Source organism: Castor canadensis, chromosome 3 (assembly GCF_047511655.1).
Source record: "Castor canadensis chromosome 3, mCasCan1.hap1v2, whole genome shotgun sequence".
Taxonomy (NCBI): Eukaryota; Metazoa; Chordata; class Mammalia; order Rodentia; family Castoridae; genus Castor; species Castor canadensis.
Genome location: NC_133388.1, coordinates 197,683,032 through 197,710,953, shown reverse-complemented (window position 1 = coordinate 197,710,953; position 27,922 = coordinate 197,683,032). Strand labels below are relative to the sequence as shown.

The 27,922-nt window shown below is 51.6% G+C and overlaps 1 protein-coding gene across 1 annotated transcript in view; it reads left to right on the top strand.

Moving 5' to 3' along the window:
• The window catches only part of Tsnare1 (t-SNARE domain containing 1), a 78,814-nt gene that overhangs the window by 25,407 nt on the left and 25,485 nt on the right, over nt 1-27,922 (top strand). Inside the window, 3 exon segments of the mRNA XM_074069313.1 lie at nt 17,054-17,144; nt 20,646-20,720; nt 21,220-21,276. Of these exon segments, the coding sequence (XP_073925414.1) occupies nt 17,054-17,144; nt 20,646-20,720; nt 21,220-21,276 (223 nt within the window).

Genomic DNA, 27,922 nt, shown 5'->3' with positions numbered 1-27,922 from the left:
CCCACGTGCATCAGTGGATACCCACAGACACTTGTGCACACAACTGGCAGGGTGCACACCAGCTTGCATGCCTTGTCTCACCAACATGTTCACACGTGCTTCTGCCATACCCCAGGCTCACTGGCAGGCCCATAAGTATGCATGCACCTGTGAACATCAGATGGGGTTGAGCAGGACTTTTGGGCTTTGGCTCTGCCCATATGGGGTGCTGAACCTTTATGGTAGTCCCACTGTATTTCCTTGAGGGCCCAGCAGCCTGCTTTGGGCTGTTCTGGTCTGGGATGAACTCTTAAGTCCTGAGGGAGAGAGCTCTCTGGTGCTGTTTGCTATGCCAGGCCCTGTGTGCCAGGAGGAGAAAGACATCTCCTATGGGGAGCAAGCACCTGCGCTGGCATGGTGGTCAGGTGGTGGGCATGCAGGGTCTGAGGGCTATTGGAGGTAGGGTGCAGTTGCTCTCCCACAGACTGCTCTGTAGGCCTGACCTGGTCCCCAGCCCAGCCTGTTCTGGGCTTTGTGACCCGGGACAGTCAGCCCTGAGGATCCACCAGCTGGTAGAGTTCTCACTGGGCTGCTGTTGGGGTGTCTAATCCTCAGTCCATTCTCAGTGCTTGCCCTGCATTCTCCACACACAGCTGTGAAGCCTGGCATCCATGGGCAAGACTTGGGGGCACTTGTCCTCACACCAGTTGAATTCTAAGTGAGCAAGTTGGCCTCCACATCAGGGCCCAGGTTCCATGCAGAAGGACTTTTGTAGATGTTACCTGTAATTCTGTGTTTAGATTTCTGTTTAGTTTTTTTTTCAAATAAAATTTATTTTCTGATTGTGAGAGTAATGTACACCTATTCTAGGGCATACAGGATGTCAGAGGAACCATTGTTGACGTGTGGTATTCCTGGTTGCCCTCTCAAATCCATTGCATTCTGCAGAATCAAATTTAAGTGAGTCATCTTCTAGAACCTGCCCTTCACATTCAGGCTGTGTGGTGTGGCATGCCCTTATCAAGGCAGAGAACACTGTTGGACAGGCATGGTTGATGTAGCAGACTGGGCTGGCTCTGTCGACTTTGCATTTTTAGTGTTATGAGCAGTTCCCAGAAAGGTGTTGTGGTTTTTTTGTTTGTTTGTTTTGTGGTACTGGGTTTGAACTCAGGGCCTACACCTTGAGCCACTCCACCAGCCCTTTTTTGTGATGGTTTTTTTTGAGATAGGTTCTTGCAAACTGTTTGCCCAGGCTAGCTTCAAACTGTGATCTTCCTGATCTCTGCTTCGTGAGTAGCTAGGATTACAGGTGTGAGCCACCGGTGCCCAGCTAAGGTGGGTGTTAATCTTTGTGTCACTGCCTGTTTCCTAGGCTTGGTCACTAAAAGCCAGGCGGGTGGGCATTTTCAGTACTCTGGCCCTTACATATGTGTCCTGAGCCACATGTCTGGTTAACTGAAGGACAACATCCCCAATGTGGGCCTGGGAGAAGGGAGGGCTCCCCACACAGAGTGGGGAGACCTTCTGGACACAGGACTTGGCCTGTTGTACCTGCAGCCCGCAACCCTGGTCTGAGGACTAGGGATCTGGCAGAGGCTTGTCCCCACCCAGCAGCCACAGTATTCAGGTGAAAAGTCTCACCTTTGTGCCTCTTGCTTCTTCCTGTTGGCTGCTGCTAACAGACTGCAGACCTCGTCTGTCCGTTCTGGCCTTAGGAGCCTTTGTGACCCCATTCTATGCATGTCACACTAAACTAGTTTAGTTATATCTAAACACTAGTGTATCATATGCCACTAGTGTTTAGATATAACTTTACAGATTAGCAGGTAGCTGCAGAGTCTGTGTGTTTTCCACATTGACAGAGCTGTTGGTTTTTTCGTTAGGCCAAGTGAGTACAGAAAGAAGAGCAGAGCTGTCCATTGTGTGACCTATAAAGGGAGGGGCTTCTGGCCTTGCAATGGTAGGAGGGATCCAGTCTGGAAAGAGAACAGATTTAGCTTCACACAGGCCTTACAACACAAGCTTGCCCTTCTCACCCTGTGTGAGGCAGGTGTATTTTTGTCATTGCCAGCCACTCCATCCTGGCCCCAGATGAGAGCATGGTGGCCATGTAGGTACCTTGTGGCTGACTGGCGGTAGGGACAGTACTTGTCTGGCTCTGGGGGCCCAGTGTCAGCTGAGGGTGCTGCTGGAGCCTAGGCATTGGACTGATGGATGGGCAGTGATCCTGTGGCTTGAGCAGCTGTGCCCTGGGCAGCACTGCTGAGTACTGTGGGTACTCACTCAGTATGGCACGGCTGCCTGTGACAGAGTCACAGCTGGATCCACCCTTGGCTGTTGACTGGCCTGGCTCAGCTAAGACAGGGAGCCAGTGGTAAATGACAGAGAGGACCCCCTGCCCTGGGCTCACAGCCCAACCCTGATTCTCTGGGAGGTCCTAACACTTCTGAGCGTTGAGGGGCTCCTGTGCAGGGCCAGACTGAGTAGGACCTGACCTCTCCTGGACACGTTCTGTCCCTCACAACACTCTCAGGTCCCTGGTGACAGGCAGCACAGCTTACTTGGGCAGTGTTAGGGTTGACCCAGCTACCGTGCCCCTGCTTCAGCCTTTGCTGCCCTGGTAGAACCCAGTCCTGCCACCTGTGTCACCAGGGGGTCTCTGGGTCTCTGTTGCTATGGAAACAGCAGCAGCAGAGCTGAGATACTCGGGTTCTCCAGGGCCGAGGGCAAATTATTGATGTGGGTGACTGGTAGAGGGTAGGCTCTCTGGAGTTCCACCCCTCCTCCATCCCCCATCCCCCAGATCTCCCTCCTCACCTTTCTTTCCCTTCTACATACATAGTCTTCTGCCTCCTAGTGGAACTCAGCCTTCTGCCCAGGCCCTTCCTTCCTCCCATGCCTCCATTCTTGCCACTACCGTTTGGCAACCTTTCAGAGGTCACCAGCTTGCTTCCTGATGCTGCCTAGTGGGGACAAGTCCACTCAGGCCCAGGTGTGGGGCCCAGACTGAGCTTTGTGGGGAGGCACACACTCTGCTGTCAGTGGTCCCTTCCACCCTGAGAGAAACCACATCTGTGGAGGGCAGGTGGGGTGTGATGGGAGAGTCCCTCCTGGTGTGTGGCAGGAAAGCTCTGCATCCCTTGCCGAGGGAGGGAGTAGCGATGCTTCCTGCTTACCTCCCCTGCTGGGTGATGTGTTGAAAGACCTAGGGGGAAAGGACTACTGAGGGTGTGCCCAGTCCACAGCACAGTGGGCAGTGGTGGGCTCTTCAGCCCAGGATTTGCATGTCATGGGCACCAGAGGGATCAAGAAGCCCTGGATCAAGAGAATCCCTCGCCGTGGGGCCTGTGTGCAGTAATTCTTTGAGGAACTTATCCTCATAGCCCAGTGTGCTGTGGCTGAAGCTCACACCGAGCAGGACTACTGAGCCTCAGCTTGCAGAACTGCACTCCTGCACACAGAGACCCGCAGAGTGTGCTGAGGCCCAGGAAAGAGAAGGGCACTTCAGCTTGTTCCTCTGTCTGGAAGGGACCAGGTGGATGTAGCCTGCTTACCCAGTGTGCTGCTGTCTTGGAAAGGTGCTGACTCACTTCTAGCGCCACTTTGGGGCCCAGAGGCTCATAAATATAGGCAGGGCCCTCATAGCACATGGGGAGGCTGAAGCCCCGAGGGAGAGCTGTCCACTTCTCTTCTGTAGGATAGGGTGTTTGTGTGGCCCCTTGGGCTTGGGAGAGGCTATGCAGGTTTGGACCTGGAGTGTCCTGGGTTGAGGAAGCTGTCCAACAACCCCAGGACTGGACCTGACTCAGGACCTTGTGGATGTCAAGTCAAAAGGCCCATGGGGGTTGTAGGTGAGGAACTCAGCAAGTACAGTGGGGAGACCTGTGTTGGTACCATGTCTTGGCTGCACCTGGGATTATTCATAACCGAGAGGTTCTGGACAGTGGGGACAGGGTCACCTGGAAGCTTCTTTGTGCACGTCATCAGCACCTGTGATAAGTCAGGTAAGGAGCTCTGCTGGGCTGTCACCTGGAATAGTGTACAGTCTCTCCAAGGAGCTGGGCTTCCTGATAGTATGGCCACTGCATGGCTGCCTCTCCCCAGAGGCTCAGGGCCACTGTGAGCGCTCTGGTAAACAAGGCAGATGCCACATTGTCTCTTATGGTCCAGCTCAGAAGTCACACAGTGTTAGTCTATTGTCTTTGTCAAAGCCTGTCCAGGTTCAAGGAGAAGGGCATGGACCCTACATCTTAGAGAGGGAGGTGTCAGAGTATTTTGCAACCAGTTTTCAAACTGCCACAGACCCCAAGGCCACAGCAGATTCAGTGTGTTTGAGGAAGGAAAGAAGGGAACTGTTGCTCGATGAGGGTCCTGGCGGGGGCAGGAAGGAGACTGTGCTCATGAGCTGAGTCTGTTGCACACACTGAAAGGCAAGGCAGGCTGACTCAAGGAGTGAAGCCCGGGAACCCCTCCTGGTGTGCCTGCACACACCATGTGGCAGCCCTGCTCCACGGTGCCTGCACCACCCAGCTTAGGTGGAGAATGAGCTTGCATATCCTGCCTGGTGGGGTCACTGAAACATGCCTTCAGGGTCCCTGTCTTAATCTGCCCCAGTATTGGAACCACCCTGGACACTGAGGCCCTCCATCTGTGCTTTAACATGCCACTTAGAGGGCTGGCAGAGTGGTTCAAGTGGTAAGAGCGCGCCTGCCTAGCAAGCATGAAGCCTTGAGTTCAAACCCCAGTACTACCAAAAAAAAAAAAGGCAGTTTATATATAGCTGGGCTTCAGTGGCTCGCACTTGTAATCCTAGCTACTCAGGAGGCAGAGATCAGGAGGATCATGGTTTAAAACCAGGCTAGGCAAATAGTTCATAGACCCTATCTCAAAAAACCCTTCACAAAAAAGGGCTGGTGGAGTGGCTCAAGGTATAGAACCTGCGTTCAAACCTCAGTACTGGAAAAAGAAAAAAGTCACTTAGAGGCACCAGAATGTGCTAGGTATTTGTTTTGCACCTTCTCATGGGCTCCGTTTTACAGACCAGGACATGGGTTTCAAGTAATGAAGGACCTGCAGGCACAAGCTGGACAGCTGGAGTGGGCAGAGATGGGACTGGGACAGCCCTGAGCTCTCTTCACCTCCCACTGCTGCTCTAAGACCACATCTTCCCCCTTGTAGGCAGCAGCCGACTTTCCTTTCCAGACCCCAAGGTCCACTTGCACCTTCAACTCCTTTGCCCTGACCCTCAGCGTCTGCAGTGCCTGCTGGTTCCGTGTGGAGAAAGCCCAGGCTGGGCTTCTGTTGCCTCCTAGTACCTATCCTGACCATGACAGACTGATCGTGGCTGGACTAGGCGCTGCCCTTGGGAATTGTTTGTGTAGCCCAAGGCTGGCCCCACAATGAGACACAAACCATTGGGGTAAGTATAGCCAGCCCCAGAAGCTGCACACAGTGGGGCCGGAGGGCCAAGGAGAGTGAGCAGTGAGATGAAGGAGCTGACTAAGAGACTTAGAAGCAGGGGAGGCAGAGAAAAGAGCAGTAAAAAGCCTGAGGCTGTGGCTGGGAGGGGTGTGGTGGGCAGGAGATGGGGCTGCAAGGCAGGCACTGGAGGCTCTGTGCAGACACTGCTGGGGTCTTTTTAAAGGTCACCTTGACCTCTGCACAGACAATCAACCATCACGGGCAAGGTGGGAGGTGGTACCGCAGGGGTCCAGGGAAAGTGTGTGGAGGCCCCGACCAGATGCTCACAGAGGAGGGGTGAGAGTGGCCAGGGACAGGACATCTAGAGAGGAGAGAGCATGGACCAGATGATGGCAGGGCTGGGGCATAGGATGGCATCCTGGAGGCCCCTTCCTCGACCTGTGTCCATGAGGACTGAGGCCTCTGACTGACTGAGACGCTGGGGTACAGCTGGCCTGCGGACAGATCAGCCCGAAATGCTTCTCAGTCACCCAGGAGAGGAGAGGGCAGGACTGGAGGGCTGGGTGAGGGAGTGGAGGCCTGAGGAGGGATTCCAACTGTGGGACAGGCATGACCATCAAAGGGAAGGAAGCTGGAGACAGGGCAGGAGGAAAGAGGAGCAGCCTCCTCAAAGATGAGGAGTGAGCACCAGGTCAAGCAGAAGCCCAGGAGAGCATGGGCCATGGAACCAAGAGGAACCTTCTAGAAGGAGAGAGCCAACTCAGCAATAAAAAGACCAATAAGAACACAGGCAAAGGATCTGGGCAGACAATATTTTCAGATAAGAGACAACAGAAACAGCACATGAAGGTGCTCGCCATCCCGTGCCGTCAGGGAAATACAGATCAAGTCACCCCAAATGCCACCGCCCACTCACTGGGATGGCAGAACCCAAAGTCAGACAATGACAATTGTTGTCAAGGAGGAGGAGAAACTGGAACCTGGACACTGCTGGCAGGAATGTTGAAATGGTGCGTGTGGTCACTATGGAAGTCTAGCAGCTACTCAAAGGGATAAATGTGGAACTGCCAAATGACCAGAGAACCCCTCCTGGACATAGCCAGAAGAGAGGAAACCTGTGTCCACATGGAAACCCCACAGATGTCCACAGCAGCAGCATTCATGATGACTACAAAGAAGCCAGCTACAGGCCCAGCAGAGGACAAATGGGGCAGATTAAGGCAGGGATCCTGCAGGCATGTCTTAGTGACCCCACCAGGCAGGATTTGCAGGTTCATTCCCCACCTGACTGATGTGGCACACCACCCCGCTGGGCAGTGCAGGAGCTGTGGAGCAGGGCTGCCACATGGTACGTGCAGGAGCACCAGGAGGGGCTCCTGGGCCCCATTCCTTGGTTGAGTCAGCCTTTCAGTGTGTAACAGACCCACACAGAGCTGGCTGCATGAGGGTCTGTCTTTTGTAAATGAAGCCTGGTGGTCATAAGGCTTCAGGTGCAGCTTGATCAAGATTGTAGTTTACTTGGATTCTCTTGGCTCTGCCCTTGTTTTGGATTCACCCTTAGGCCAGCATCTCTCATCTCTTGTAGACACAAAATGGATGTTGCATGATATTCCTCATGTGAATGTGGAATGACGGGGCTGGCTTCCTTACTGCAGAACTTGTTTTGCTTCATCGACTCATGGCTAGAGCAGCCCAGAGGCTAGCAAGGGTCACAGGTTCACTGGTGTGGCCCTTGCTGTGGTGCTTGGATCAAAAAGGTGTGGTGTGTTGGAGAGCTGCTCCCTTCCACTCCTGAGTGCCGTGGGCACTGCTGTGAAGCACTGATGGAAAGTGTGAGTGGTGGGGACACCCTGTTGTTATGCCTCATTAACTAATTAACTAATGTTGCCAAGAATCTGGTGCTTTATGGAGACGAGAACTCCCCAGCTGTGGCATCGAGGGCTCCGGGCGTCCCTGAAGTAAGTGTGTCGTTGCTGTGCTCATCCTGGGCTCTGTCACTGGCCAGCTGGGCACCACAGTGCGGTCTTGCCTCCCTTCACACCCTGCCTCAGATAGGAGCCACCATTGCTTGTAAGGGACAACTCCTACACTGCCTGCCTGCCCTGATCCCCATGGGCGCCATGCCCTCTGTCTTTCCCCTCACCCTGTGGATGCTTCTTGGACCACCTCCTACGGCTCACTTTCTACTGTGAAGACTCAGAAGGTAGCCATGAGCTGTCCCCCACTTTCACCCCCATGACCCCAAGGTGCCACTTACATGTGTTTCCTCTCCTCTTCTGTCCCCTGGCATCCCACTGGCTCCATCTCCCCTGGGCCACAAGCAGCTACACTCAGTCCACAGTCTTCCTTTGCATTCCAGCTGCCCTGTCACTGCCAGGTGCAGCATCCTTGAAAAGCTCCTGGCCAGACCTCCTCACTCTGTTCAGTGACAGACTCCCTGTGCAGCACCTGCTGCCCATTGCCTGCCCAGCTCAAACTTGACTGTCCCTCCCCTAGCCTAGCTAGCCCCCCTGCCCTGTCCATTCTCTGCCAGGTGTCTACCCCCAGCTCTGCTATTTTCCTCCCTCACTACCGTGTAGCATGGTGGGACCAGAGCAGTGCCAACCCAGAGCTGGAAGATCAGCATCTGTCCTTCAGAACTCCAGGTGGTGTTCCATGGGCCTGGACAGGCAGTGTTGTCAGGACCTGCATGGCCTTGGCTGGTGTGGTGACCTGAGTCTGAGTTATTCATCTATGGAATGGGGATTGGATGGGGTCAAGTGGTAAAGTTCCTAGCCACTCTTCAATAAATATGTCCCCAGTGTCCTCTTCCCATCCTGCCTTACTCAGTGACCGGCACAGCTTGTGCTGTCTGTATCTCAATGTGCTGCCTGGAAAATTAAGAGCTCCCTGCTGGAGCATGCTGGGGGCATGAAGCCTTTGTCTCTTGACAGGGATGGGGGCAGCCAGAAGCAGGTCAGAAGCTATAGAGCCTGAGGACACGAGGCCTTGCCGGTTGAGCAGACATTAAGATGGCTGCAGAGCAGCCTGGTCTGGGCAGGGCCAGCAGACTGGCGGGTGGAAAACCTTTGCCACCTCCCACCCACCACAGGGCCTATGTGTCAGATTTCTAAGTGCACACCCTTTACTAAGGGATAGTAATGAGGCTTCATTTAAAAAAATTAAGTCCATATGTAACCAAGCATGCAGTAAAAATAAATAAAGCAAACAGCAAAACACAACTAAACAACTTCCTTGTTTCATAGGTGGTTGGTAGTTGGGCTTGCAGTTCATGCTCTTGTTCACAGACTTGTACCTCAGGTACATGTGGTTGGGGGACCAGATTTTGGTGCTGGGCCAGATGGCAAGGTGGGGCCAGCGCTAACATAGTTCCTGAGTACGTCATGTGCAGAGTCCCTGGGGACCGCCATGTCCCCAAGGACGAGGGCCTGTTGTAGTCCTGTGCTGTGTGCAGATGAGGGGTGAGTCACGGCTGGCCTTAGATCATACTTTGAGTGGATTCGCATGCGTTCAGTCCTGGGCTGACTCCCCCGGGTCATGACTCAGTGCCCTGTATGCATTGCTGAGCTCAGCGTGTGACACCTTGTGAGGATCTTTGTGCCACGCTCATGGCACATTTGTTGTGACTTCCCTCTCTTGGGAGATCTCAGTTGTGGCTGCAGGGCTCCTAGCCTCACATGGCGAATTGGAAAGTTTTCTCACTTCTGCCCTGATCGGGTGATTGTTTAGGGTAGGTTTGATTTCTAACTTCAGTGGCCAGCAGAGTTTATTAGCAGTTCTGGCCCTGGGGCTCCTTTGTTGGAAGCTTAGAAGCTATGAATTTAGCCTGTTTTAAGTTTTAATTTACTTAGTAAATACAGAGTAGTTTAGGTGGCCCTCCTTGCTTCTTTTAAGGGGTTTGTGTGGTTGTCTGTGCATATTATTATTTCTTAGGAAAATAATATTTTTTTCAGTTAATCATGGGCTCATTTCACATAGAACTACCTGTCGTCACTTGTGGGATGAGACCCTCATCTAATGCACCAGCCTCTCCCACCTGATCTGCCAGTGCCTCTTCTTCACGTTGCTGAGCATCCTGGCTGCTGCTTCCACTTTAAACACGCGGTCATCTTTTGGGGTGGATAAATTAAGGCAAACATTTCTATTATTTTTCTTAATTTTGACTTTCTCATTTGTGTATGGGGGAGCGGAGCTTCATCTCTGGTTGATTGAAGAACTAGCATCTCTTTCAGGAAGACCTGCTGGCAGCAGTCCTCTCTGACTGTGTCTAGGAAGTCTCACAACACTTTCATTTCACGGTAGGTTTTGTTTTGGGTTGCCAGTCATTCTCTGAGCACGTGAAGGATGCCTCTCCACTTTCTCCTGGATCCTATAGCTCTGGTGGGAAGTGTGCTATGGTTCTTTGTCTTTGCTCCCAGACCTACAGTGTGTTTTCCTGTAGCTGCCCCCAGCAGTTTCCTTCATCTTTGATTTTGGACCATTCTAACATGAGGCGTAGAGTGTGTCTGCTTCTTATTTGTGGGTGATTCTCACCTGCTCCTTTTGTCCCACTGCAATGCCAGCTGTGAGCATGCAAGACTGTTTACTGTTGTGCCGTGGTGCGGGAGCACTGGGTGTGCTTCTCGCTTCCTAACTTAGCTCTTTGACTTTCAGTTTGAGTCACCTTGACTTAGCTTCTCTTTGTCACTGCAGTTCCAATGCACTTAGATGTGCTTTCCTTTGTGTTTATCTAAGTTTAGGTTGTGTTGAATGACTTGGTTCTGTAGGTTTATGCTTTGCATCAAATTTGGAAAATTTTCAGCTATCATTTCTTTAAATATCTTTTCTACCTCCTCTGTGCCCCTGTTTTTCTGAGTTGTTAATTACATTTATTTTGGCCACAGAATTCCATTTCCCAGGCCACTGAGCTCAACTGCCTTCCCTTCCCTGCTTTCTCTCCAAGTGTCAGTTGGAGTGCTTTTTGTTGAGATGTCTTCAGGTTCACTGGTCTCTTCTCTCTCAGTGTCTATTCTCCTGCTAAGCCCTTCTAGAGAGATTTTTTTCTTAGGTGCTAGGATATTGAACCCAGACCCTCACACTAGGCAAATGCTGCTCTGCCTCCTGAGCAACACCCCTAGCTCTTTTGTTTTTATTTTTGTTCTTGAAATAAGAACCTTAGTAACTATGTCTGGGTTGGCCTTGAACTTGTGATTCTCCTGCCTCCACCCTGCCTGGCTGAGAATCTATTACTTTATAAATTTATTGCATTACTCATTCCTCAAAGTTGCATTTGCTTCTGTTGTACCTCTTCCATTGTCCTGGTTCACGTGAATATGCAGCATATTAGCTGCGTTTATGATTGTCACTTTAAAGTCTGTCTGCAGATCCCTCATCTTTGTTGTCACAATGGACCTGTTTCCTGTGACTCTTTTCTTTCTGCTATTGATTGTGCTTCCTGCTTCTTGCCACGTCCATTAACGACTGACTGGCTGATGGGCATTATGGAGTCATGTTGTTAAGTGTCTGGGCACTTTCAGGAGTGCTGGAGTTTTGTTCTAATGGCATCTGTGGACCAGCCAGGGCCTTTCAACATCTGCAGGTGGACTTGTTGCAGCATTGATTCCAGGCCTGGCCCTCAGCTCTGGTCCACTCCCACTGGGACTCCACATCACACCTGGATGTGACTAACTGTTGTCTTCTCCAGCCCTAGACAGTTCGGCCTTCCCTCCTGGAGCTGTCCCAGTACCCATTTCTGTGGTGATTGATGCTGTGCACCGTGGTCACGTGGATTCCTTCTTTTGGAACGTCTGTTCAACTCTGTGCCTCCCGTCTGCTGGGTTGCTTGTCTTCTGCATGTGGAATTGTGGGAGTTCCCTGTCTGCTCTCAGTGCAAGTCCTTTGTCAGATACTGAGGAGAAAGCATCTCTCTCCTGTTAGGTCTGGCCTTTTCATTGTGAAGAGGAGCTTCTAAGAGCTGAAGTTTTTAATGCTAGTGAGTTCTGAAGTGTTTTTATTCATTGCTATGGTTTAGCTAAGGTTTGTCCTCCAACCCCATGGAGGAGTTTAATGCCCCACTCTTACATTAATGGGATCAAAAAAGTGGGCATTTAATCCAGCTCTGGTGTTTATCAAGGTCTTTGGAAGGTGATTAGATTAGATTAAGTCACTAGGGAGAAGCCCCCATGATTTATTTCTAGTGACTTTGTGAAGACAGGTACCACATAGGCACAGAAGTACATGTGTGCTCCTGCCATGATGGGATATAGCCCTGGAGCTCTTGCGAAGACTGTGCCATGCTGCTTAGGTTTCCAGCCCCAAAACTGTGAGCCAAACGAACCCCCTTATAAGATACCCTGCCCTGGGTATTTTGTTTAACATACCCATGGTTCATGCTTTATGGATTTTTGTAGATTTTTATAGTTTTAGCTCTCATGTTTAGGCCTGTGACACACTTGGAATTTATTTTTGTATGTGAAGTAAGGTAAGGGTTGAGGCTTTAAAAAATACAACTATCCAGTTCTTCCAGTGCTGTTTGTTGAAAGACCCATCTTTCCTGGACCACTGGCTATGTCAGCATCTTTTTGAGAAGCATCCTGAGTGTGTTGTGGAGATGCCGTCTGGTTTGGGTGGTCTGCTAGTCTGCTCATCATCCCTGCATCGGGGCTGCATTGTCCCTTTGCTGAGGCCTCATGGTGAGTTGTAAAGTCAGGCAAAGATCCTTTAGCTCATTCTTCTTTTTGAAATTGTTTTGGATATCCAGGCTCTTTGTGTTTCTACATAAATCTTAGAATCAGCTCATTGATTTCTGTTTTTAAAAAACTTGGCTGTAAAGATGCCCCACCACTGACGAATGGATCAAGAAAATGTGGTATCTATACACAATGGAATTTTATGCAGCCATGAAGAAGAACGAAATGTTATCATTCGCTGGCAAATGGATGGAATTGGAGAACATCATTCTGAGTGAGGTTAGCCTGGCCCAAAAGACCAAAAATCGTATGTTCTCCCTCATATGCGGACATTAGATCAATGGCAAACACAACAATGGGATTAGACTATGAGCACATGATAAAAGCGAGAGCACACAAGGGAGGGGTGAGGATAGGTAAGACACCTAAAAAATTAGCTAGCATTTGTTGCCCTTAACGCAGAGAAACTAAAGCAGATACCTTAAAAGCAACTGAGGCCAATAGGAGAAGGGGACCAGGAACTAGAGAAAAGGTGAGATCAAAAAGAATTAACCTAGAAGGTAACACCCACGCACAGGAAATTAATGTGAGTCAATGCTCTGTATAGCTATCCTTATCTCAACCAGCAAAAACCCTTGTTCCTTCCTGTTATTGCTTATACTCTCTCTACAACAAAATTAGAAATAAGGGCAAAATAGTTTCTGCTGGGTATTGAGGGGGTCGGGGGGAGAGGGAGAGGGTGGAGTGGGTGGTAAGGGAGGGGGTGGGGGCAGGGTGGAGAAATGAACCAAGCCTTGTTTGCACATATGAATAATAAAAGAAAAAGAAAAAAAAAACTTGGCTGTAATTTTTATTGCAATTATGTTGAGCCTATAGATCACTTTGAGAATTGACATCTCACAGTCCAGGCATGGTGGTTCATACCTGTAATCCCAGCCACTTGGGAGACAGAGGTAGGAGGACTGCAAGAGCAAAAGTATAAAACCTCTACCTGAAAAATAAGCTAAAAGCAAGGAACTGGGGTGTGTGTGGCTCTAGTGAGGCCCTGAGTTCAATCCCCAGCCCTGAAAAAAAAGAATTGACATCTCAGTATTAAAGTTTTCCATTTCACAAGTGCAGTCGTTCTTTCTTTTATTCAGCAATGCCTGCTCTCAGTGTACACATGGTTTTTATACTGTGACAAAGGCACTATTGTTCACATTTCATTTTCCAGTTGTTGGCTACAGCTTGCAAATGTGGCTGGGTTTTGCGTACCTCCTCGCACCCTGGGCCCATCTTAGGTTCACGTGTAGGTTTCAGGAGCTTTGCTGGGGTGTCCTCGGATCATCTGTGGTGCTCCCTTAGCTCTCGTCCCCTCAGTACTGTGCTGTTACAGTGTGGGATGACATGGGAACACAGTGCAAGTGGAGGGGAGGACCATGTCCCCAGCCTAGGGGAAGCTTTTCACTGTGAGGAAGCTGGATTTGGTTCTTTTGCTCTGCCTCACAGGCCCTCTTTCCCCTGGGTTCCTTAGAGTCCGAGTCACCATCAAGTGTTGAATGCTGTTGAGGCTTTCCCCCATAGCCTCCTGAGGGATGGTCTCCTTTTTTAAACTTTTCTGCTCACCTGAGAATTACATGCCTGATTTTTGAATGTTGTGCCAACCCTGCATCCCTTGGACAAACTCTTCTTGGCCATGGCATAGCAGCTCCTTCACGTGTTGTAGAATTCAGTTCCTACTGTTTTGTTGAAGGTTTTTGCTCCTGTATTCCTGAAGGATAGCTATTCTTTCTCAGATTCCTTGCTTAGGTTTCTGTGTTGAGGCAAAGCTGCTGTTATGCACTGTGACCATCCCTTCTCCTGTATTCCTAGAGCAACTGCATAGCACTGGTGCTGCCTCCTCTCTGTCAGTGAAACTGTGCCTGTGTTTGTGGCAATGCTTTTTGGTAGAAATTTAATCTTGTCACACTCTGAGATCTTGGGGTTCTGTCCCTTTTTTTTGTTTTGGGTTTTGGGCAGTATCGAGGTTTGCACTCAGGCCTTGCACTTGTGAGGCAGGCGCTCTACCACTTGAGTCACATCTCCAGCGCTTTTTGCTTTAGTTACTGTTTAGGAAGGGTCTTACACTTTTGCCTGGGCAGGCCTCGGATCATGATCCCCTTACCTAGCCTCGCAAGTAGCTGGGATCACAGATACATGCTACTATGCCCAGCTTGTTGAAATGGGGCACAATAACTTTTTGCCCTGACTGGCCTCAAACTGTGATTGTCCCAATCTTCACCTCCCCAGTAGCTGGAATTACAGGTGTGAGCCACCACTCCCAGCTCTTGCTTAGCTCTTGAATGAGTTCTGATGATTCTTGTCTTCCAGGGAGAGTTCCTGTTGCATCTTAGGTGTCAAATTTATTGGCATGGCATTCTCACCATCCTTTCCATGTTGCCTCTGCAGCCATGGCCCCGCTTCTCCAGATTGGTAATTTGGGTGGTTTCCTTCTGGACTCCTCTAGCTACCAATGTGAAAGCTTTTGATCTTCTAAAGAATTGGTTGTTTCTGTCATTGGTCTCCTTCCTGGTCCCTATCATCTTTACAGTCTCTCATCCTCTACTTCCTGTGTGCGCAGTTTGCTGGCCCTTAGGGGGACTTCCAGGACTTGAGTCATGCCCCCAGCCCGATTATATCCTCTCTTTTTGATGCCAGAGCTTGAGTGGTGACTTCTGGTATGCACTGCCTGCAGGTCTCACTGCCTCATCCTCAACTTCCTGCTCACCACCTCCCAGCGTGGGGGTGATCTGGTACCAGAGCTGCACGTGGAGGTTTCTGCGTTGGGCTCACTGCAGTGGACAGATGTGGAGGATCTCCAAATGCTCTGCCATGCTGGCTGCCTTTCTTGGTGGCAGACACTCCTTTCTTACTCCCTTTATGGCTGCTTTTAGGCCTCTGGCTGTCAACTAGGGCTGTGGCACAGAGGGCTGATGCCATGTTGGGTAAGGGGGGTTTGCTTGCTTTCATATAATATGATAGCCACAGTTCGTGAGGGCCGGAGAGGGGATGCCTCCTAGAAGAGGCCCTGCTGTCTCAACCTGGACCAGACTGCTCCATGAGAATGTAGGCAGCACCGGGGCTCCTCCCTGCTCTGTTTGGGACAGAGTCTGGAGCACAGTGGAGAGGTCAGTATGCTGCAGAGGCAAGTGTGGGCCGTGGAGCCAGCCAGGGCTTGTGCTGGGAGCGTTGCCAGCTAACAGCTGGGTTCCTGTCTCCGTCTGTCCAGGAGCTGCAGGGTTATAGAAGAGCATAGCCCCAAGGCAGGGGTTGTCTGACTTGCTTGCTCACAGCAGAGTCTTCTGCAGCTGGAGTGGAAGCAGCTGGCAAGGCGGTGCTGTTAGGAGGTGGAGCCAGAGACTTAGGGCTGTCTCTGCAGGGAGGGCCTGCAACACCTCACACTTAGGCTTGGGTAGGGATGAAGTGAGGAATCACAGTGAGCGCTGAGGCTGGAGTTCTGTGAATGGCCTTCCTCTCCGCCTGACTGGAGCTGCTGTGCATCATGGCACCACATGTGGAGGCAGTAGGTTGTCCGAGAGATCCCAGGGGGATGGGGCAGGTGCCACTCTGGCATGTGTCTCCCATAGTCACGTCAGTTGTTGATGGTGTGAGCTGGGGTGAGGATGGTGGACAGATGGATAAGAGGACTCCTGGGCCTCTGCTGCAGGGACTAGAAGAACAGAATGGCCGAGGCAGAGAGGGAAAGAGGCAGGGTTGGTCCAGACACTTGAATTTGCTCTGCCGGAGCACCTGGGCAGAGCTGCCAAGGGACTATTCTGTAGGTCATTTTGGAGTTCAGGTTCAGATGGGGACAGGACCATGGGATGGTGGCATTTAGATGGGTGTCAGGCAGCAAAGGCTGGGTGAGCTCACTGAAGAGGTCCTCACGGGGAGTGGATGGGGAGATGGTGGATGGGGAGATGGTGGATGGGGAGATGATTGTGCGGGAGCTCTGGGCTTGGTGCTTGGTCAGTATAGTGAAATAGCCCCTGGGCTGGGAGGGCCACAGGAGGGAGGAAGACCAGGAGAGGAGACCAACTGGTCAGGAGTCATGTAATGAGTCTCAGGGCCAGGGCCTGCCCCCCACATCAGCCTTTCTGTGGCCCAAGGGTACGGGTCCTCAGCTCACACTTGTCCTTGACCCCCCTACCCCGGCATGTTTGGTTGCCTTCCCACACGGACTGTCACTCCACTTCTCTGTGTGTAGATGCTCTGCCATCCAGGGGCTGTGTCAGGGAGGCAGCAGCAGGTCCCACCTGCAGACTGTCCTGTGCCTGACCTGTGGTGCTGGGCAGGGCTTCCCTGGCCTCCTGGTGTCCATCTTATCATGTGGTACAGGCCTGGTTAGTGGTCTTTAAGGACAGGGCCTACACAGTGTCCACCCTGAAAGTTGCCATAAGGAGTCAAGTTATCTTTGTGGGTCTCGCTCGGAATTGAAGCTGGGTCTGGCATTGAAGAGGCCTGGGCTCCCATTCTTAGTGGGAACAGGCTCACCTGGGGTCCGGCAGAGGCCCCACATTCTGTCTGGCTTTGAGGGCCTTCACGGGGCAGTGAATGCAGGCACTGTCCAGGGCCAGAGGGCTCAAGCCATGTGTCTCTGGAGCATTTGGGGTCATCCTGGCAGTGGCAGATTGGTGGTCCTCTGGGGTTGTTCCAGAGCTTACTTATTGTTTCTCTCCCTGTCTGTTTACCCCATGCCCACTCCACCTTCTGCCATCTCCGGCATCTTCCTGCGCTTTCTGCCTGTCCCTCTGTGCCCCTACCCTGGCCCTTCTCTCCCTCCACCATTTTTCTGGGTTGGAGTCTTTGCCACGCTCACCTGTTGTATCGCTTGTCTCCCTGTGCCTTTGCCTGTTTGCTGCTCTTCCCTCTTATCTTTGCCCATTCTACCTCCACTCTGCCTCTCCCTGCTCTTCTGACCTCACTACTGCACCCTTCCCCCAACTGCTCCCTCCTCCTCTGCCCAGGCACACAGTGCAACAGGAGACCAACAGAACCGTCACGGCCAGTGCCAGTGCCACGAAGCGGATGTCAGAGCTCTTGCAGGGCTCCTGCCCGGTATGTTTCCCTGGGGGCCTGGGACTTGGCCATGGCAGGGCCCTGGTTCCTGTGGTGGGGTAGGGACATGGCCGAGTGAGACACAGGGAGGTGGGCGTGTGCAGACGTGGCTCCATGAGCAGAACCCCGTACTCTCAGGCGGTCAGGCAGCTGCTGTCTACTGAGCGAGCCTGCTCTTCTGGGGCTCAAAGGTGCCCGAGTCTTCTGAACGCAGATGGTGATCCTGCCTATGCTTCCTCTCCTACTCTTCCTCCTGCCCTCTTCCCTCACCACTCTTACTGCACCTTCCCTGCCACCCGTCACTGCCTGTACTCACTAGCAGCATGGCAGTCACCACTGTAGTTCTGCCGTGCCACCCACCCACTCCAGGCCAGCATACTCCATCTCCATTGTCCACACCCTGCCTGAGCCCTGGAGACTGCAGGGTGTGTGTGACAAAGGATCACCTGCTCATGAGCCCAGCCTCACTGGTCTTGTGCTCACTGTCCACTGCTGCTTTTCTGCCTCAGAGGACACTCGATTGTCACAGCAGATTGTCCACCTGGGGTGATGGGAATGTGCCAAAATGGGATTGTGGCATTGTTTTGCAAGTGCACAGAGCTGAAGTGACACTTCACACAAGTGGATTCTGTGATACCTAAATTATACTTCAGTAAAACCGCTCCTAAAAGATTAGCCCAGTCCCTAAAGTTGAGTTACACTAAAAAGTGCCATAGAGGTGGTGGGTGGTTGTCCAGTGACAGGGAGAGAGTATTCCAAAGGTCAAACTATGTAAGCACTCACACCTTTGCTCAGGTGGCCCAGCAGGTGCTCTCATGTGATCTTGCAGTCACACCCTCAGTTCCTCTTGGGAGAGATGGGTACTCCTCTGGTTCTGAGTCCTTGGAGACATCCACGATGTGACGATCTGTGTTTCCAGTGGCTTTGTCACATTGCTGTCTGCACCTGGCCTTTTTGCGGTATCGTTGTTCTGTATTCTGTGCCTGTGCGTGCTTTCCTCTGTTTGCTCCTTTACTTCTTCATCAGAAATACTCACTGGGTGCCTCTCATGGGTGCATGTGTTAGGCCCCAGGTAATGCCACACTGCTCCACGGAAGGTGTTTTTGTGGAACGAGTGAGTGTAGTCCCAATGATTGATTCCTGGTGAGGCTAGCAACTCATTCAGTCCAGCTGAATGGATATTTAGCCAGTGCCTACTGTGTCTTTGATTGTGTGAGACATACCAACTTTGTGGGTTACTCATGCTCGGACAAGCAGCAGTACTTTAAGCCGTGGCACTGGCCAAGGCCATGATGCCTCTAAGCCCTGGCTCCTGGGGTCTTCCCCTCAGATTCTGAGGCTGCTGGGTATCTCACCCCCTCTCAGCAGGGAAGAGGATCCTCCCCAAGGCAGGGCAGCCAGGGAGGAGCCCCAGGCAGATGGCTGAATGTGAACTCTGGTCTTTCTGGGTCCAGCTCTCATCTCAGCTACAACACAGAGCCTGAGCCCTTGAGCATGAGAAGGACACTCAAAAGTCAACCTTTGGTGTCCACAGGGAATTGGGTCCAGAACCCCTCTCGGATACCAAAATCCTCAGATTGTATATATTCTGTATGTAAAATGGGGCAGTGTTTGCACATAAACTATGCAGTCCTCCCATACACTTTAGTCATCTCTAGGTTATGTGTAATATCTGACGCAGTGTAGAGGCTGTATAAGAAGCTGTCACACTGTGTTATTTAGGGAACAATGACAAAACCATTAGTACAGATACAACTTTGTCTTTGAATTTTCCATTCTTGGTTGAATCTGCAAGTGTGGAAGCTGTGGATACGCAGGACTGATTGTACAGCCTCCCTCTCTTCTTCCAGCCTCTCCCACTCCCTCCCATGTAAAAAATGCACTTAGCAGATGCAGGGAGGAGGGAACAAAGGAGACAGGATTCCCTCCCTTGAAGAAATCAGTGCTGGGTGTGTGTGGGGGGTATTAGTGCAGAGTGTGATGGGGGCCAGTGATGGGGCTGAGATGCTGCATGGTTGTGGCTTCCTGGGAAGGGGACACTATTCTGGGCAGTGTGCACATGGGGTCCACAGGGGTGGGAAAGCTTCTGCCTAGAGTGGGAGGTGCCAAGTGGAAAAGAGAGGCCACATTAGGCCAAGTGTGTGTGTAGGCGCACAGCTGCTGGCATGGGGAGTTTAGCTCAGTCTCTGGGACTGAGGAAAAGCCTAGGTCCCTTCACCTATTCAGCAGGCATCTGTCATGAAGTATGCTCCAGACTCACAGTAGGGGGCAGCTCCCTCATCCTGCTCCATCTTTGGGGAGTGACAGCGGTGACAAGGGCCACCTGAGCCATTGTTGCCACTGCCATCGCTGCCACTGCCATCACTGAGCATGAGCCACGGGCAGCCTAGCTGGGCTTCTGTGCAGTTTTCACTGCTTCCTCATGAAATTGGCATTGGAGCCCTTACTCTCAGGACTCTGGAGTCCAGAACAGCCAGGCAGCGTGGTTAGGCCCCCCACTCTTCTCCTGAGTGGGTCTGGTCTAACCTGGGATGTCAGTGCAGGTCCTGGCAGTGCAGGCCTCCATCCCATGCAGTGTGGTAGATTGCACCGTAGGTAGTATTTTGTCTTTTGATTCCTTGATCTATAAAGGGCTCACATGTGGGGCCTGTGACCAGAGGATCCACTGACACCAAATCAGGCTCCACAGAGCCGGTGTGCAGACGTCGATCGATAGGCCCAGGGATAGTGGTGTGCACTATCAGTCAGAGAGCCTGTCTTTTGGCACGGCAGCAGCCCACCCACCCACCTACCTACCTGCATGCAACTCCTTGTCATGAGTGGGGGGCTGGGAGGGGTGGGGGTACACAGGTGTGGAGGGGCCTGTTTAACTGGAACTGTACAGAAGTGCCCCAGGCTGAGTGGGCATGCTCTCTGCCCCACCTGACCCAAGGTGCTGGGAGCTGGCCTGCTTTTCATGGTACTGATTCCGCCTGGCCAGAGGTGGGAAGGTGGGTCCTGCTAGTCCATCATGCTTACTGCAAACCAGAAAGGGAGGTGCTGAATTCCAAGGCTTGCTTGTTCAGCCATTGCTGGACACTCTGGGAGCCTTTATCACAGAGCACTAGCTCTGCGACTGCATCTTTTTGGGTAGCTGGAACAAGCCAGTCAGGACTTGGGCCATGGTCTCCTGAACTGTGACATGGAATTGTAATACTCATGAATTAGGTGGCCATCGTGGGTCAAGTCCACATGCCATCTGATGCTATAGTAACTTCTGGCTCCCATGGGCTGTGCTGACAATACCTGAGTGGTACTGGTGTCCTCAGCAATGCCAGCTGAGGACATAGATGGCAATGAGCCCAGTGCTCAGGGTAGACGGTGTGGCAATGGATGGAAAAGGTGGGAGGTGCGGCCCTGTCGGGGTGGAAGGGTGCAATGAGGTCTGGGGACCCAAGCCCCAGAGTTGGAGCTGGGTGCAAGGGGAGAACAGTGCCCTGTAAGCCACCCTCTTGTCTGCAGCAGGAGCGCCTACAGCTAGACCGATTGAAAACCCAGCTCTCAGATGCTGTTCAGTGCTATGGAGTGGTACAAAAGGTGAGATGTGAAGGGAGGTGTGGGCTGGTGGCCGGGCCAGGGCAGGGGGAAGGCATGGGGCCTGGTCCCTTGAGCACCCACACTGGCTGTCTTGTCCCCAGTTGGCCTGGTATAGCCACCCCCAGAGCAGAGGAAGAGGCCCTCATTGGGGACATTGTGCAGGTGGCCAGGATCCGGTGGCATACCCTCAGAACAAATATCACAAAAGCTTTTACCTTCAGAAGTGCTGCCCAGAGGTGGCCTTGTGGCACCTCCTGGGAGGTAGGAACAACAGGTCTCACCTTGTTGTGAAAAGTGGGGAAACTGAGGCCCAGCAAGCACATGTGCATTGGCAAAGACCACCTAGGAAAGTCCCTGCAGAGCCTGACTAAGGATCTTGTTTTCCAGGGAGCAGAAGCTCACTGTGTTGGGCCATTGTCCAGTACCCACTATCTGACTTTTCTCTCTTCCCCACCTTTTTTTTTTTAATTTCTACCTTCTCTTTTACTTTTCCCTACAGAAAATTTCAGAAAAAGCCAGAGCACTGCTTCCGGTGGTGCAGAGGGGCGGCAAGCAGGTGGGTGCTGAGTGTTGATTATGGTTAGGGGCCTTAGGGGACAGTACAGAACCCACCACCATCTGTGCTCTGGGGAAGAGCAGAGAGGACCAAGGGCAGGGGCTCCATTAGGGTGTCTGCTTTGACAAATAGCTCTTAAAACTTTGGTGGTTTTCCCTTCAAGTTCTACACAGTGCTTGATGTGGGTGAAGCTCCCAAATACTGACCAATGAGACGTCTGTATGCTGTGCAGGAGTACTTGTATTCAGACTGTCTTATCCTGCTTCCTGTTGCTGTAACAAAACACCTGAGGCTGGGTACCTCATAAAATGATTTATTTAACTTGTAGATTTAGGGGCTGAAAGTCAAGGTTATGCAGCCCCATCCATTTGTCCTTTAGTGAGGGTCTCATGGCAGATAGCATCACAGTGGGGGGAATGCCTGCAAGGGTAAAACAGAATGCCAGAGAGTGACTCAGGGGTGAGAGTCCTTTATAACACCCCACTCTTGAGGGAACTATCCAGGGCTCACCGGAACTGCCTTCTAAAGGCAGTGTCCCAGTGACCTGACAGCCTCCCACTATGCTCCAGCTCTTAAAGCTTCCACCACTTCTTAGCATCACCACCCTGGGGCTCAAGTTTCTAACACATGCATCCCTGGGGACATATTCCAACCACATCTGAGCCATGGTGCCAGCCACCCTCCCTGTGTGAGCCATTGTAAAAGCAGAATTAAGACACATGCACCCACAGAGACAGAGATGCACACACTTGTGCAGCTACAGTGTGGAGGCATCAGAGCAGTCAAGAAGCCAGGACTTAAAGGCAAAGATTCCAGTACAATCAATTTGTCTCCACTTCCTTCTATGTCCTGGAGCATTTATCAGCTGGGCCTGGCTTGCTGAGCAGGGCGTGGCCTGTAGCTGCAGTGGCCTCAGAGGTCGGGAAGACAAGCATGGGAGTTCAGGGCTCTCCAGGCAGCAGAGGCCCCGGGTCTGCACCCTGGAGAATGAGCTTCATGGCAGCAGTGCTGTTCCCTCGAGAGGCAACCACTCTGCTGGCAGGCATGTTGCAGCTGAAAGAGTGCATGGAAACTGAGGCACTCTGAGGCCTGAGGCAGAAAGTAGAGGCTCAGGCCCACAGGAGGCAGCCACTCCTGCCCTTCCCTCCAGGAAGGTGAAATGAAAACATTTTTTGAAAAACAAATACAGAGAGCTTGTGAGTGACAGAACCATCCTGGTGGGGGAGGAGGACCATGATTCCAGATGGGAGCCCTGTCATGATGAGGACAAGGTGCTCAGGGCAGTGGTGAGGACTGCCACACAGAGGCTGACACAGGTTTGCAGACTGTGGTTAGAAGTTACAAGAACAGAGACCAGCAGAATAGAAGACATAGGCATGGTGAGCAGAAGAACAAAAAAGCCAGAAGAGCCTGTTCTGCTGAGGGTTAATAGGGCATTGCACCCTCTCAATATGAGTCCAGATGCAGAGGAAATCCAGGCTCTGACATTGGGATGAAAATGGGTCATGATTAGAGATTTTGCAAGCTAAAAAGAGTTATACAAAGGTATTATGAACAACTTTTTGCCAGTACATTAGATAATTTACATGAGATATAGACTCCTTTAGGAAACTCACTTGCCAAGATGTACAGAGAATCTGGAAAGCTCAACAGCTATTAAAGTAAATCTATAATTAATAACTGTCCCACAAAGGAAGTGCCAGTCCTAGATGACTCTACAGGAGAATTCCTCCAAACAGTCCAGTAAATAACAGTTCACACAAACCATTGCAGAGCTTGTATGAAGAGGAAGAGGAAGCTCTGCTGTGCTTTGCACAGCCTGCGGTGCTGGGCTCCAGGTTCTGATAGGACACCGCTGTGGGAAGCAGTGTGCCAGCCTTGCTCGTGAACCTGAAAGCGAAGGTCCCAACCGGTTAGACCTAGCACTGTGCGAGAAGGCAACCCATCATTGCAAAGTGGGATTTGCTCCAGGAATGCAAGGCTGGTTTGTGCTCAGAAACAGTGTAGTTGTCGAGTGTGAGCGAAAACCTATCAGGTCATCCCAATTGATACAGACAAGCACTTGGAGGCCAGAACACTCAGCAAAGTAAGCGTCCTTAGAGTGCCCTGACCTGACCAGATGAGTCTCCAGAATCCTGTAGCTGACGCTACAGGTGCAGGGGAGACATGTCTTCTGAGATCAAGGACAACACAAAGGTCCAGTTCCATCCCCTTCTTTGCCATCTCATGGGGCTTTGTAGTGTAGCAGCTGTGAAGAGGTAACCAAGGGTGAGGACCAGGTATGGTGAAGTGACTGTCAGGCATGGCCATTGTACCCCAGCACTGAGTGCATCTGTGAGGACATTAGAACTGATAAATACCTGTAATAAGGTCACTCTTCCCAGGTCAGTATCCAAGAGGACTCTTTCAACTTGGAAACGACTTTTAGAAGGTGATACCACTCTAGCCAGGCATGGTGGTATACACCTGTGGTCCTTAGCTACTCGGGAGGCTGAGGCAAGAGGATTGCTTGAGCTTAGAATTGAGAGCAGCCTGGGCCATACAGTCAGACCTGTTTCAAAAACAAACAAAATGACACCATTTCAATTGCATCAAAAGTAGGATGAAATCTGAGTGACTGTTTAAGGCCTCTGTGTGGAGAACTAACAAAGCACTACTGAGAGAGATAGGGACGATGTAAAGAATGGAGGGAATGCCATGTTTACAGAGAATTTGGTTCTTACCAGCTGGTCTGCCGATCCTGCATGATCCAGTTGGAAATCTGCGGGTGGTAGCATGCGCTTAGGCTGATTCTGAGGTGTGGGTGGAAATACAGAAGACCCAGAATAGTGGAGATGATTCTGAAGATGAATGGAGGGCTTCTACCACAACATCAAACATGGTGTGAACCTGATATAGGTCCGGGTGAGGTGGGCTGGATGTTGACCCGACATGCTGCTGGCTGGGTTAGTGTCTTTGAGGTGGGTGCCCCACAGTGGGGCTGCATGCTTTATACAGGACTTGATGCTGGATCACCTCAATATCTGAACTAGAGGAAAAGAGCTTTTACAAAGTCAAGCTCACCTGTGCACAGGGGCCATAGACTTCATGAGGAAGATGAGACAGTAACCCTCTTGGAACACACCAGAGGAGGCACAGACACAGAAGTGCTGACTTCAAAAATAAGATTGGCAAATTAGACTTGCAAAATTAATCACCGTTAAGAGAGTGAAAAGGCAGCTCACAGAGTGAGAGGGTGGCTGCACAACATAGATCTGAAAAAATTTCTATCCACAACATGTAAGGATTCCTTACAAGTCAATAAGAAAAAAAGAAGTCAACTCCAAGTCTTAGAAGGGCACATTCTAAAAGAGGGTTTATTTCCAAATTGTCAAGGATGTGAACATGTACTCAACCACATCAGTTACTAGAAAAATGGAATGTAAACCCACGATGATAGATTGTTGCACACTACCTCACACCTAAAAATAATGAAAGAACATGAGTAAAGACACCTGGTGATGCCCGATGTTAGCCGGATGAGAGGCAGCTGGGGCTGTTGGGCTCTGCTGATGGTGGTGTAGACTTGTATGTTTCTCTGATTTGGAACACAGTGATTCTGAGGCCTAGCATTTTCTTACCTGTAATCCTATAGTTTTCACTAAAGGAAAAGCACACGTGTTGAACAAAAGTCACATGTGAGAGTGCTGACACACAGCACTCAAACCCAGCCTGCAGTGGAGCAGAGTCATTGGTGCTGAATTCATGCAAGAAGAGACTGTACTGCAGCCAAAAGAATGAGCTGTGCCTGCCGAGGTCCACCAGTGGAACTATGGCCGTCATGCTGAGTCAAGAAAGCTAAACATTCTGCCCTGGGCAGTTCCAGTTCTGTAGGGTTCGCAGTCAGGCCAAGCAGAGGGGAGGCCAAAGAAGCCAGGGACATGGTGAGGACAGATGGGCTGGAGAGGCCACTGTGCACTGTGGTGTGGCGGGAAGTGTCTCCATTGGATGCTTTTAGACTGACACTTAGTACCTGTGTGCTGGCCTGTAGGTTGATCCTTCAGTACTGTTTTTTAACAAGGAGGAGATGATCAGCTATGCTTTTGAGAAATTACCAAAGCTTAGTTTGTTTCTGGGAAATTTGCAAACTATAAATGATGAGACAATATTTGACCTAGTTCAACAAAAGCCTTGTTGGTAAGTTGGCATTGCAGACTTAGGGCTGCTGTTTGCACCTGAGCCATCCTGGCAGGAGTGAGGGGTACCTGCTGCCACCTGCTGTCCCTTGAGCTGAGAGCTGGGCATGGGTGTGAGCAGCTCTCAGCCTGTGTGGAGTCGGCAATCAGGCCATGGTGGGAGGCACTTCCAGCTGGGTCCAGGGTCTCAACCTGGCTGGGCTTAGCTGATGAGCAGCACCTCAGTGCTCTGGGCAATCCTGACCCAGGTAGAGCTGTGACTGGTGAGTGTGAGTGACAAGCCACAGCAGTATGTTATGCTCTCTGTCCTTGGCAACTCAACACTGATTCTCACCAGAACTTCATTGTCCCCCAGCCACAGGAGTCAGATGTGCTCCTTTCTGCAGGCTGACCAGAAGTCCTTCCTCACACTTCTGTGTCTGGGGTACAGGGCAGAGTTGCCCCATGTCTCTTGGCCCCAGTTCCCTTTTATTTACTATGGGGCTAGGGAAAGGGTTGCAACAGCTTTGACAGAGACTTCCATCAGCTAATAAATGCTGAGTGCCATTTGGAGAAACCGATGCTCAGCTGTGGGGTGCTTTTCCCAAGCAAGTGAGTGTCTTGCATTCTGACCCTGTTCTCCACCAGGGTTGGAGTGCATGAGAAAGTCCCTGTTTCCCAGAGCCCTCGTCACTTCCCCTGGACAGAGGTGGGCAGGGTCGGCCTGAGCTGACCTTATCTCCAAACTTAAACCCAAACAAATGCTTATCCCAGCTTTGTCTCTTCTCATGGGAAACCAAACCTTGCACAGCCCCTTCTCCAGTGGTCTCTACAGTTCACATTTCTTCCTACCCTGACCAAGGAGGAGAAAGCTGCCTTTATCACCCTTTTTCCTCTAAAGCTGGAAAGCCATCACAGGCTTTTGCTCTGCCCCAGCACCTGGCCAGCTAATCCTTAATCCAGGCTTCAGAGCTAAAGAGCCAAATTGGGCCTTTGTGGGCAGAATAAAGGAGGCTTTGTCAGCCTCTCTCAGGAAGGTTGGGAGGGACCCATGCTGAACCCTTTTCTCCTCCCTGCCTTTTGTTCTGTGCTTCTGGCAAGGGTGGGGCCTGTGGAGATGAGGGTGCCCCCAGCTGTGCTGCCATGTGCACAGGACAGACTGAGCACCCATCTGTCCTGTGCCCTCTCCTGTCCTGTCCTCCCAGCTTCTCCTTCCCCATCAACAGGACAAAGGGTCCATCGCTAGTTCCTTGCAGTCAGTATGGGTGGCCTTGCACTCTCTGGTCTCAGCTAGTGGAGGGCTGCCTGGACTCCACAGAAAGTTACAGAGCATGCCATGACCCTGTCTTCACCCAGCATGGCCATGCTGACTGGGTGGAGAATGCACACTTTCTTCCAGCTCTCTCCTGTCCCAGAACAGTGCTGCGGTGAGGCCCATGTGTGCCCCAGGTCGGGACTCAGAGCAGGCAGACAGGCTTCAGCTGGCTGTTTTCAGGCCTGCTGCTCCAGAGGTTTGCCCCACTGGTGGCTCACAGCATGGTTCTTCCTGATCTCCCAACTCCCAGGGGAGGGTTACAAGTGACATCTGAGCATTACCTGTCTTCACTGTGCTCTCGCCTTTGTTTGCTGTACCTTGTTCTCTTTCCAAGATTTCTCTGGGATGTGGGGTGGTAACAGTTCTGTGTCATAGAAGTGGAAACTGAGGCTCAGACAAGTTAAGGAACTTGTCCTGGACCTCACAGTGGGGCAGCCTCACCTTAGGAGATCCAGACACCTGGGTGGGCTGGAATAGCATGCCCTCCAAGTGCTCAGCAGACAGGAAGGGTTAGACAGCGCCAGTGCATGGTGATCGCAGGTCACAGGCCTTGGGATATCTTCATGGGCATCACCCTTCCCATGTATGAGGTCACTAAGGCCCAGTGACTGTGGTGGCTTGTCTGGGCCTCACACTGACAGCCAGTGCTGGGGCCCAGGAAGTTCAGTAGAGCTGTAGTGCAGGAGGCACCATGGAGCTGGGACCTGGCGTGGGGCCAGCACCTCCCTCCCTACCCACCAGGCCCTGCTCACTTCCTCCCACCCACATGGGAGGGAAGGGAGGCGATAATTAGCGCCTTGGACGAGTAGCTCTTGACAACAGATTTTTTAGATCTTTTACATTATATTCATCTATCTGCATGTTTATTTAAAGGCCTCCGTTGACTTCCCCACATTTGCCTGATGTGTGGGAAGGAGAACCAGGTGAGGGCGGCTTCACAGTCCCTCACCTTGTGGGTCCTGAGGAACAGCACCTGCCTTACACCTCCCTCCGAAGGCTTTGTCATTACCAGTGGCCTCAGGCAGAGTGGTGGGAGGCAGCCGCAGGGCCACACAGCTGCCATAGCCCTTGGGCTCTCACCTGTCCACCCATTTCAGCTACAAGGCCCCACACAGGGTGCCCTGGGTACCCTCCTCCCCCAAAGTGTGCCAGAAACAAACACAAGACCGGTGGAAGG